Source organism: Crocodylus porosus, unplaced genomic scaffold, assembly GCF_001723895.1.
Source record: "Crocodylus porosus isolate Cpor-Errol unplaced genomic scaffold, CroPor_comp1, whole genome shotgun sequence".
Taxonomy (NCBI): domain Eukaryota; kingdom Metazoa; phylum Chordata; order Crocodylia; family Crocodylidae; genus Crocodylus; species Crocodylus porosus.
In genome coordinates this window covers 65,107,813-65,120,666 of record NW_017728949.1, presented here as the reverse complement: position 1 = coordinate 65,120,666, position 12,854 = coordinate 65,107,813, and the positions used below count along the sequence as shown (strand labels likewise).

General features: G+C 44.1%; 1 protein-coding gene across 1 annotated transcript in view; it reads left to right on the top strand.

Annotated features, from left to right (window-relative positions):
* The window catches only part of DPP10 (dipeptidyl peptidase like 10), a 382,909-nt gene that overhangs the window by 3,411 nt on the left and 366,644 nt on the right, over window positions 1-12,854 (top strand). Inside the window, exon 2 of the mRNA XM_019554481.1 lies at window positions 10,358-10,453. Coding sequence (XP_019410026.1) covers window positions 10,358-10,453 — 96 coding nt within the window. The remainder of the gene's footprint in view (window positions 1-10,357; window positions 10,454-12,854) is intronic.

Genomic DNA, 12,854 nt, shown 5'->3' with positions numbered 1-12,854 from the left:
CACTGGCTGCTGCCATGTGGGGAATGATCCCTGCTGCTCCCCTCTGCCCCATGCCACATCTGCCATGAGCTCCCCAACCCCCACCTGCTCTTCCACCCCTACCCCATGGCTGCCCCACCCGCCCCAGGTCAGCCCTTTAAAAAAAATAAATAGATAAAATAAAAAAACACCTCCCACTCACTGGCTGCTGCCCGGTAGGTGGTGGTGATCCTTGCTGCCCCACACCACATGGGGGGGCTCTGCCATGAGCCCCCAGAAGCCCCGAAGCCACTGCAGGAGCCGGTGAGTGTGTTTATTTATTTATTTATTTTTTTTCCTTGTTTTTTTATTTTTATTTTTTTTGAAGGGCTGGGAGCTGTGGCTGGGGTAACGGGCGGGGGTCAGGGAGCTCATGGGAGAGCCCTCCACATGATTTAGGGTAGTGGGGTCAGCAGGGATCTCCCCCCCACTGGCAGCACCTGGTGGGTAGGGTTTTTTTAAGGGCTGGGAGGTGAAGTAGTCGTGGCAGCAATGCGGGGGCTGGGGGAGAGTGGGCAGGGATTGGGGGTCAATTGGGAGGTTGTGGGAGCAGGCAGGAGAAGGGGCTTGGCAGGGGTTCCCTCATGGTCCACTCCTGCATCCTCCAGCCCCCCTTCGCCTGCCCCCTACATTGCAGCTCGGAGTCCGGGTCCAGTTCCCTGCTGCAGCCAGCAGCAACTTCCTGAATCACTGTAGCTCTCTGAATCTTTTCCAAATCAATTCAAAGAGTTTGAATTGATTTGGACCTTTTAATTGGTCCCTTGATTCTATTCAGATTTGGTGATTTGGCCACCAAATTGGACCAAATCTCCTCTGAATTGAATCGGGACCTGAAGCTTTGCACAGCCCTATCCACAGGTTCCCCAGGCTTCTGGAGACTTCCAAGTACAGCTGAGCACCTGGGCCACCCATGACTGGCTGCCAAGCATGGGCAAGCATGACCCCAACCCCCTGGCAAATCACTGTAGACTCTCCCACATGCCTAACCCTAGGCTACTAAAAAAGTCTCAGAGTGAGCACCATCCAGTCTGAATTCACATGCCTCCATGTTCTGGCCTGCCTAAACCCTGCTGTAGCATCTCACTGCCCATGCGCAAGAAGGAAGGAAAATCCAGGAGCTGCAGCATGTCCTGCTTGTTGCCCTGCACAAGTCTCACTGTGGGACATCAGACATGCCCACCTCAGCATAATGGGGCAGCTGGTCACCATGGGACATGGGCCCCTCAGCTAGCAGCTGGATGTCCTGCATGGGGCCATCTACTGCTTCCTGCACCCAACAAGCATCCTAGACTGGGCCCCCAACTTTTATGTGACTGATGAGGATGAAACCACTCAGGTTGCCATGCAAGTTGGAGTCTTCTGGCCTCACCTCCAAACCACTGAGCACCAGTTTTGGGCCCGTACCACCAACAGTGAATGGTGGGAATGGATTGTCCTGGACACCTGAAACAATGAACATTGGGTCCAGACCTTCTCCATGCACTGGGCCACCTTCATGGACATCATTGTTCAGTTAACCCCCCACATTGTGTGCCAAGAGATCAGCATATGGCTACTCCTCACCTAGAGAAGTGGGTAGCAACTGCCATCATGAAGCCTGTCACCCACAGCAGTCTCCTCCACATTGCCTCTCCAGCCATAGATTAGCCAAACTGGTTGGCAATCTGGGAGGTGTGTCCTGGCACACTGCTTCATTCACCTTGTCAACCCACAGGAGGTAGTTGCCAGCTTCCACCACATGGGCTTTCCTAATTGTGTGGGCACTTTGGATAGTACCCAAATCCCCATCTTTTGCCTGCCCAAGGGTGCCCAGCTGTTCATCAGTGGCACGGGCTCCTTCTCTGTCACCCTGCAAAGCATCATCGACCACCATGCTGCTTCACCCACATCTTCACTGGCTGGGCAGGCAGTACCCATGGTGTCCACATCTTCTGCAATTCTCCACTCTCTGAGATGATGGGCAATGGGTGCTACACTCCTGGAGTCCCCAGATTCATCATTGGCACCATCATTGTCCCTCCCCTCATCATCAGGGACCCAGCTTACCCTCTCCTGCCCTGGTGATGAAGCCATGTGGTGGGTAGATGGATTGCCAGAAGGAGTACTTCAGCTACTGCTGACGGGTTCATCCATGGTCTGTAGCAGTACCCATGGGGTCTCAGTGTTGATGGGTGGGTGAGGGTCTGGCTGTGAGGGGGTGGAAGAGTGGATGGACAGAAGGAATGGTGGGTGGGTATAGGTGCAGGTCCTGGCAGTAAAGAAAAGCTGCAGGTTTCCCTCTCACTGTAGCTAGGTGCAGCCCCTGCTCCAGAGTGACTGGGGCTCCACTGGCCAGGCCAGCTCCATAACTTCAAACTTTGCAGGGCTTCCAGCAGACACCCTGTGATTCTGGCAATGCCCTCTGCCATGGCCTGGAAATTTCCAGTGTCCTCTTTGGGCAACACAAAGGCAGCTGGTCACACCCCACCTTCTCCTGAAGTTTCCAGGGGCATCTGCCTGCTTGCCCTAGCTTAGATGGTGCCTTCCCCTCTGCTCTAGTAGTTCAGGACCCTGTAGCCAAAAAAGCTTTGCAGCACCCCAGGTGCACATGGCCTGGGTACCTGCTAGCAGTGGCCAAGTCACAGAGATCACAGGGTTGCCTCCATGCAGACCCAGTCCCAATGTTTTTCCATCAACCTGACCCACCAGAGGTGAGCCATCCGCACCAGCTCCTGCTCAGGGGAGGGGGAGGTCATCCATACTGGGATCCAGGTTTCAGGGTACCTGGCTCTGGCTTCTGAGCTGTGGTGTCAAAGCCAGTGTCAGGGTTTCTGGGACTTCACCAAAGCATGTGGGCGTGGGGGTCCCTGGCTGGTTGTGCAGGAGCCAGGGTTGGGCTCCATAGGGTGGGACTAAGCACAGGGTTTCTCCTGTGCTTAGTGTTGGATCTGTGTGTACATCATAGGGTGCTTCATGATAGGGTGTGGGGGCATAGCCTGGGGACTTGGCTGCCCAGGTTCTGGGGCTCGTGCAGGGGACACAGATGCTGCTCTTCCCCCTGTTGCCTGTCTGCAGCTGATAGATGGCCAGAGGCAGGGCTGGGGAGAGAAGCTGTACTGACTTGGCTCTGGGAGAGTGCAGGAGCGGAGCCAGCTGGGCAGTCAGCTGAATCAGCCAAGTGCAGGCCAAGTGCTAGTGTGCCTCCCTGCAAGGGTGGGGCAGTGGGGGACACAGAGGAGGCTGTGATGCCAGAGGACAGCAATCTAATTTGAACTGATAGGGAACTGGTGGAGAAGTTTGATGCACCTGTCTAACCTAGATCTATCTGATTTGAGCGTACCTTGAACTAGGACTATTTTAGACTATTTGCACCATTTTTAGACCAATCTTTGTGCACCGAACTTCTGTATGGTTACGGGTATAGCCTGATTTCCAAATGCTTTGACCAGTCTAAGTGTAATTTCTGTACCCGGCCTATAGTGCATTGCAGGGCATATGAACTCGCTCTCTTATACCTGGAGCTTTGGCAGACGTATATGATACAAACTTCAAACAGTAATTGAATTCAGAGTTACTGCTTCAAACACGGGGCTAAATGCTATGTAAGATGAAAGTTATTGAAGAGCTTGACAAATATTTTTTTCATTTTCTTTCTTAAAGGGCATGATCAGTGTTAGAAACCAAGTGGAAATTCTTGATACATATTAAAGAAGTTCTAGTATGAGTTGTAGAAAGAAAAGTTGAAATTGTATCATTAATTTGAGCAAATTTTCATTAAGCAGCTAATTGTGTAGTGCTCGTAATATCATATGTTAAGTTAAAATTAAAGTTTATCTGTGTCATTTACACAAGAGAAGGGTATCCCTACTTGTGTTTTTATTTAGGTCTTCACAGTGAAAAAAACTTATTTCATTGTTTGCTCATACTGTGAATATCCATCAGTTTTTAAATTTTCCCAGAGCCTTTGAGTTAAATTCGAGTTGGCTATGCTCGGGTTTTGCTGAGAAGAAGAATTTTAGCTTGTTAGTTACTGTACTGAGTGTGGAGAATGATTCGTGTTGATGTTCCTATCTTGGCTCAAGTTATTTTCCTCAAACTAATGTTAGGGACTGCAAATAAGACTCTGTTGTCATCATAGTGTTTTGCTTTTATATCATGCTTTTCCTCCACAGATATTAAAGTACTTTAAAAAGGCTTTATAGGGCCAAATTTAAGCATAAAGTAGCATAGAATCCCGCTCATTGTCAGAGCTGGAAATGGGCTCCCAGTCCAAGGCCTGTCTGCTGTGATATCTCCAGTGACCCTGTTTTTAGATTGTGGTCAGGGTCTTTAGAAATACAATCACAAGTACAAGTTCAAAGTGACTGTCCACTTTCAGTTGAGTATAGGAGATTATGGTTAATGGCCATTGTTAGTTTGCTCCCGAAGCAGATGAGCATGATCATGGGAATGGTGCAAGTTGTCTACAGGGTCTGAAGGAAGAGCCACGAGGCTTCCTCTGCTAAATGTGGTCAAAAAAGTGTGCGAGTTCATGGTTTCTCAAGGGAAGCAGCCTGCCTTTGTGTGTGTAGATCAATTGTGAACCAATGCTTTTCATCTCTAGAGTTGGAAGTAGTGGCAAAGAAAGAGATCTGAAAATTAAGGGAGAGGAAAAGAAGCGATCTTCGGACTGAACCTACACATAACGCTGTTTTTCTTTGTTCTCTTTATACTGAAGTCTAATGGACTAATGGGGAGACCTGTTCATAGTCACAGCTACAGACATTTCTGTTACCTACCTACGTGTTATTTTAATTTCTTCTGTTATATTTAAAATTCTCTTTGGTCCTTTCATAAAATCATTCTTAAGTAACATTTCTGAGATTGATGCTTCACACTGCACTTTTATTTCACTATTTGTTCGCATCGTACAAAATGTTGCATGTTGTTGTTTTCATCTAAGAATTTGGACTTAGTCCAAAGAGAGAGAGCCTAGGTTTCAGGTACAGGAAGCAGAAGGCTTCTTTGTAAAGTATGGAAGTAGCTTGGCTCATGAATGCATTTGTACATATGGCTTTCCATTCCCACACGATACGCTCTTGGCTGTGTTTGTCCCTACGAATGACGATGCTAGTTCAAAAGGCTGTGTAAAAAGTTGGCAGGCTCGAAGTAGGGATGCAGGGCTCTTTTAGTGAGATGTATTCATATCAGGTATTTGAACCATGTATACAGAAGTAAGGTAATTACTACCGAGTCAGAGTGGCAAATTAACTGTATTCCACCTGGGCTTGGAGTATCTCTTAAGGTAGAGGAAAGAGAGAGATTAGCAATGAAGATTCTCCAGGGAAACCCTAGGATCAGCCAACTATAAAGAGAATGCTTAGACTGCAAATGTTTGAATAAAGCAAATCCACAGTATAAATTTGGATTATATCCAGCAGGTGAATATTCTGTTCCGGGCCAGGCTGATACTCCCCCTCGTTACAGTTTTCCACCTGACTTTTTAAATCAACAGGAATGGAGCCCAAGGCTTTTTTTTTTTTTTATATGGACACCTGTATGCTAACAAGACTGAGGCCACTCATTTGCTTTGTAAATTAGCAAACTGCTTTTCATCAACACCTACCTTCCATCAACCTATTTCCCCCTTTTCATGCATAGCAAGTACAGTAAACCGTCATTAATTCTCACTTTACTTCTCTGTATACCCAGTACTTTGTCTCAATAAACTGAGGTCTCTTTCTAAGGCTCAGCCACTATTTAAAAACAAGATGTCGTCCTGAGTTGGTATATTATAAGGATATAATTTCTTACACAAAGTAAACAAGTATAATTGCTAGACTACTACATGAGTTACTAAAATAATTACAACTCAGCTATTCTCATTTAATAAGTATGCAATAGTTATGAGGAACTAGTACTTCTTTAGTTGTCATGTCATTTATTCACAGATAATCAATAGTACACATTAGTGCATTTCTACTCCATCTTATTTCTGTCAAAAATCACAAAAAGATTGGCTTTTGTGTATAAATGTACTCAGGTTGTTGAGCTGTTTGTTTGTTGAATAGCACAGGTATGCAGCAGGGTGGCTTATTTTCAATACCTGAATTTTACACTGACTTGTAATCCACCTTCTTTTTCTGTCTCTCACATGCGTGTATGTACCTTTATAATTTTTCAACTTGAAAAATAAAAGTCCATCAAGTTACTATGCCTTTTAGAAGGGTCCTCTCTTCAGTGAATAGTTCAATAAAGTCTAAAATGGAAATGGGTGAGAGTATAGTATTCCCTAATGTGATAATAAGTATTAAGTGGGAAAAGACTGCCTTTAACAATAGACAGAAAATATAGTGTACAGTGTGCATACCAATTCATATATACACAGAAACAATTCACCTACTTCAGTATCCTACAAAGCTTACATGATGAATAGTTCTTCTAGCCATGTACAAGCTAAGCATTTTGGAAATTTAATACAGCGTTTCTGAGTCTTTTGATGTCAAACCAACATTTTCCTCAGAAATGACATAATTGAAGATCAAGAGTGAAGGCGATATCAAAGCTTCCAACCTGGGTTTCATTTCGGTAGTAGTTTAGCATTAGCTTGAAGTTACTTTTCAAATGCTGCTTAAAAAAAAATAAAAATGGAAGATCCCTATTTTTTCAGTTAATGGTTAAACAGGATTCATAGAAATGCTCGCTTCAGTTTCAAAAGCTAGTTTCAAAAGCTTAGTTTATATAAAAATGAGTTAATAGGTATTAGGGATGTGAATGGTTAAACATTTAATCATTTAACCAAGCAGCCCAGTGATAACTAGTTGTGGCTTACCAGTTACCGTTTAGCATAGGGTGGAGCAGGGCAGGGCGCAGCCTGGCAGGGAAGGGGAAAGGGAAGCCGCAAGGTGTCCCAGCAGGAACTGGAAGGTAGCGGGGCAGAAGGAATGAGTGAGGAGGAGGGGGAAGGACGAGGGGAGACTAGTACTGGTTAGTCTGCTCCCTCACTTCCAGCATCAGCTGTGCCCGAGTGGGTCTGTGCACAGTCCCTGGCTCCCTGCACTGCTCGGGGCAGGTGGCTGCAGCCCCTTCCCATGGCAGGGCAGGCACTGGTCCAGGGTATGTGTTATTAATTAATCATTTAACCAATGTCATTAGAAGAGGTTTAAACTGCACTTTTAAAATGATATTTACATCCCCAATAGGGATGTAAATGATAAGAATCCCAAGCAAAGTGCCTGCAGATTTCTTTTCTTACGTCACTTCCTTATATTGTCACGTTTAATTGATTTAATACGGTATTTAATAAAGTATTGAGGAAAGCTAGGGATTCAAATCAAGAAAACAATCTGGCACCCTAGTACGATTGGTGAACTTGATTGATAATTAGCAAACTACTCCAGTTGATAGGGTTACAGCAAATGGAAACAGCTTTATGGAAGGTTAGAAGGTGACTTCTTTAAAGATGACTAATAGCACCAGTTCTATTTAACAGTTTTACAAGCAGTTCAGAACTGCGATAGAGATGCCTTGTGTCAAAAAGAGCAAGTAACAGCAGAAAGACAGATTGAGGGTAGCTGGTAGTCTGGAGGATGCTGCCAAAAAGCAAAAGGAATTGAATAGGGTGAGGGAAATGGCAAGGAGAAAAGTCTGGAAATGTGTCCTTAGGAAGTATTGAGTATTGCTTCAGGAGAGAGAAAATATCTTACCAAAATATTCTTTATATCATATACTTGTGGAACCAAGGAAGGGCAAGGAGTTGGTAGCGATGTGCAGGAGTTTGAAGATAAAAGGTCAGTGTGCGGTAGCAATAAGAAAAAAAGATAATAAGGTCCCATGGCATAGAAACAGGGAGATAAGGTATGAATGGAGAAAAAATAAGTTTAAAAGCCCTGGTAAAACTGCTTTTGAAATGATATGTCCAGTATTAGAGTTATCTTTTTTAATATATGCAGATTCTTGGAAAGTTATAAAAGACTAGACTAACCAGCAACACAGCTTTTGTGGCGATTAGAAGGTCTGTTTTATGAGAAAAAGCTTTAAGAGCTATATGTGGTTAGCCTTGAGAGAGACTCAAATGTGAGAGAGCTGACTAATGTTCCTAGCAACTAATTTTGGGGAAAAACCTGGGCACGTTCGTAGAGTACGCCATAATGTGAGGTCATGCTCAGAATTTTGTTAAGGATAAGTTTAGAGCTTATGTGCAAGGGGGGAGATTTTTTCAAGGCAGCCGGCAGGCTGTGAAGAAATGCTAAGAGAAATAGCTGAAGCAAGCAGTATTGACAAAGTGTAAGAGGACAGAAATTCATCTGGGAGTTGATTTTAGGAGGCTTAAGCCAGAACCTTGCTCTCTAAGAGCAAAATCCTACTTCCAGTGAAGTCAGTGAAAAAACTGCTATTGACTTCATTTACTCCAGTAAGGCTCATGGCTTTCACCCCTGAGTGTATTGCTGGATATTTCTTCTGTAAAACCAATGGCTTTTTTTTTTTTTTTTTTTTCCTGTTAGAAATACATGGGGGCAGGTGAGCCAAAGGGGAGGAAGACTGCCACTTGCCCACTGTCATTCTAGTTTGTCTGTTGTTTCCCCCCTTTTAAAAATAACAACTTGTCACTGGAAATCTGAAAAGCCAAAATTTGAAGAAAAAAAACCAATTAGAACCCCTCTTCCTGCCCAGTGTTTCGAGTGCAACAAAAAAGAAGCATTCGCATCCTGGGATTTGGAGAGGTTTATTACGTAGGGGCCTTGTTACACATTAATTTGGGGCAGTTCCTGGAGCTCTCCTCTTCTCGTCTGGATTGCCCACACATTAACACCTGAAACTAGTGCTCATTAGGGGGCTCAAAATTATGCCACGCCAGGGCAGGATTAACTCTGATCCATGTTACTCAGTGTCCCAGCTCGGGGTGGGGGCACTGGGGGAGCCCCAGGCAGCAGGGAGAAGCCCAGAATGGGGGCGATTCTTCAGTCATCCAGGCCTTGAAGACTGCTCCAAAATCAAGCTGCCGCTAACTGATCGACATTTATGCAGCTCACAGCGTAACATGTAACAAGGCCCTAGGAAGCAGAAGGAAATGTGAGCTCAATACGGTATTGATGTAATCTACTGGTAGCTTGTGTAATACTGATTAAACTGTGATTTAAAGAGCTGACCATGTACATGTTTAACCTTGGTACTGTGAGATAAATATGTATTTGCTAATATCTGGGAAATACATATTACAAACTCTGCCAAAAGCAATGACCTCCTTCATCCGCCAGTGATCTAAATGAAACTAATAGCTGTGGTATGACAAACATTAATTGAGCCGTTGGGTCCTAACAACAAAACATCATTTTAAGGTTTATCTTTTATTGGACCAGCTGTAGAGTTGAGAGGGGGGAAAAAGGTCTTTTTTGGACCATCACAGCTATAACAGCACTCCAACCCTGCCACATTTCAGACTAACAGTGCTCATGACTTTAATGTATTAAGGTTCATATTGAGTTTCGCAGGGCTGTCAGGGTGAGGGGAGGGCAGACTGGTTCTGTTCACTTAATATTTAAATATTTATAACAAGGAAGCTTCATTCTGAAATGGTTGTTTTCTGGCAGTCCATGTCTGTATACAATAAAACAATCATTTGTACACATGCTTGTGCTGCAGCGTCTGGTGCTTTTAAAAAGTACCCGGCGCTGCGGCGCATACAGTTGTATGAGTGGCAAAATGCACATCAGCGCTGAGAAAATGGCAATGGCGCACTTTTGAACTGAAAGTCCGTGAAGCTGTTTTAGTACAAAAGTGCACCGTCGCCGTTTTCTGCACGCTGATGCCCATTTTGCTACTTATACAACTAACTGCATGTGCCGCAGCGCAATGCACGTTCAGCTCGTGTGCAGAGTAGACTTGATTCACCTAGTCTGCTCCAACCCACTGGATCTCTGGCATGTTGCAGGACAAAAAGGTAGGTTTAGAAATATCCATTAATGAAATCAATGTGGGTCTGATCCTGCAGTGTCCATACCGGCACTATCTTCACTGTTTTGGAGGCAGAATTTCAAAGCGCTAGAGCAGGACACAGGGGTTCTGTTCCTACTCCTGCCCCTGGGGGCCTCGATGAATTTGGGCAACTTGCTTTACTTCTCTGCGTCTCAGTTTATGATCTGTGAAATGGAGAAACAGGCATCTCCTTTTGCAACGAGCTGTTATATCTGCTGAGGAAGCATTCTGTAGGAAAAGTAAAGCCTATTATTAGCTTCAGTAGGAGTTTTGCCTGTTTTTGAGATGCAAAATCCAATGTTATAATCACCACAATTTCTAATTGAAATGTAAATGTGTGTAGATTTTTTTTTTTTTTTTTTACTGGAAATATTTAACGTGGTGCTTTTCATTTCTTTATTTTTAGATGAACTTACAAATTCATCAGAAACCAGATTGTCTCTAGAAGATCTTTTCAGAAAAGAGTTCATCATTCATAATCCAGAAGCCAAATGGATTAACGGTATGTGTATATGTTCATGAGAGTTTTCATACAGATAGAACATTTTGAAATCTGCTATCATTAGCAAGGCTAAGAGAGAGGTTCGTTTTAGATTTTGAATGCTTTTGACATTGACTGTGGTCCTGGTTTTTCCTGTGGTTGTGTACTTGTAGTACGCTTGGATATCTAGAAACCTTCTAAAGTTTCCATTTATGGTGTTACAACTACCAGTTCCACATTACTTGCATATGTGAATCCATGCAAACATGAAGAAAACTCCTAAAACTAAACCTAATGTATGAGTTCACATCAAAGCAAAGTTTTTCCCACTTCTAAAAATAGTAAAAGCCTAAACTGTTCTCATAGATAACATTTGTAAGCACATTTTAGATTGGCTTTCCATATGTTTGCATAGTTAATAGTTATTTTCTGTGCTTATGAATTATATTAAAGATTCTATTTGATTGCTTTTAGAATTATACAGTCTCCTAAAGAACAATACACAGTGTTAATATGAGTCCTGTCACCTGAAACAGCCTTTGAATCATGTAATTGAAATTTCTATTGTTTTTTTCTTGATCAGATACAAAGTTGCACTTTTTTTTTCCTGTTAGCAAGACATTTACAAATAAGAAAGATAGAGTCTATCTGTTTTGTGTCATTATAATTAGAAGGCAGGGTAGATAATGCTTTATAATAAATCCTTTTCTTGTTTGTCTCCTTACTGGTTGATTTTGGGGGGAGTGACTTCTGGGAGAGTGCTATGCCAGGCTGACTTTCTCCATGAAAAGGGGCGCCTGTAATTTCTTCTTAGCCAGAAAATGGGGTACGCCCCTGGGTGCTGGCAGAAACTCCTTTGCTGTTCCTGCAAGGTCCACTATAACAGCAGTGGAACTGAAGCACCCTGGGATAGGAAGCTATCCCAGGGCAACCTCAATCTGTTCTTTGGGGAAGTGGCAGCACAGTGAGGAGAAACTTGGGGTTTCAGGGGTCCCCTTGGGATGGGTTTGTGTATCATTCAAGGTGCTACGAGCATGAGGAATAGCAGCAAGCTTTGGGCAAAATGCAGTAATGCAAGAGGAGTGTCTTGAAAATAGGGCATCTTGTCATTTGGCTGTCATGTACATGAATTAAGGGTAGTGAGAGTGGTTTATCTGCTGCATTGATAAAGTCAAAAGTGGCTGCTTAAAGATTCCCTCCCGGTATCCACCTTTGATGTCAGTAATCATTAGAAATGTGGATCAATAGCATGATGCTAAAAGACACAGCCTGCTCTAGAGACTGATGTGGAATCGCATCTGTCAGTGGAATCGTTGTGCTTTTAGGTATCTAGAATCATTGTGCTGTTGACAAGGGAAGAGATGGGGAGAGGTTGTCTGAAAATGAAGCCTGTGATAAATGTCTGCCTGGTTTGGTCCAGCTCTGTTGGCCGGTGGGCATGGCTCAGAGCCCAACCTCTACCTAAGCCCACTACTCCATCTATTGAGAGGTAGGCTGGCAAAAGTACTGACAGCATCCTGGAACACCTGTGTTCATGAAAAGATTCCCAATACGCTCGGTGCAGAAGAGAAAGGGAAAGCTCCCGTCATTGTCACATCCTCTGTGCTGCTTTTCTGTGTCTGTGCTGTTCCTTTGTGCCTTATCCCATGGCAATATGAATCTCCTCTTTCCTCTGGTTCATTTTGCGACTTTCTTTATCTAGTAGAAGAGTCGCAGTGGAGGAACGGGAATTGGGTCAGCAGTCCTTGGTGCCACCTTCAAGAGGGGGTAGGCAGGGAAGAACAAAAATAGCCACTGCTGCCTTGGCTGCCCAGGGTGCAGAGGTGCTCTGTAATACCGCCTGTTTTATAGAGGGTTCCTATTTCCTGCCTCCCAGGACAATGCCCTGAATTACTTGGGTTATGGAGTATTTGGAGACGATCATGTTCCCGGTCTCTGTTGACGCAATTCTATTTTGTATAAGTAACTAAGCATTCACTGAAGGAGATGGAAACAAAGTATCCAATCTCCTAACAAGAATTGCCCTCTTTGACTAAATACTTCATACAATGTGGGTGGGCCCTACCAGGAACGACTGAGAGTGGTCCCAGCCGATTCAATAGCCCTGTTTCTGCCTGGCTTAGGGCAGGGATTGGAACTATAAGCGCCCATCTCTTTGGTGACTGCAGTAACCACTAGGATGTACTGTATTAGGAGATGGGTCACTCTTATTCCATTCTGTTGGAGCTACTTTCCTTTGTATATAATGCTTAAATGGACATCGAGGTAGAGGACAAGTGAGAAATGTCTCTCTATCATGGTGGTTAGGATGCTCCCTATTGGGCAGTGGGCTGAATGGGTTCAAGTCTCCTTAAGCAGAGGTACGGGATTGAAGATTTAAAAATGGCCATTTTTATGGAAGCTGAGGGCTCTAACCTTAACT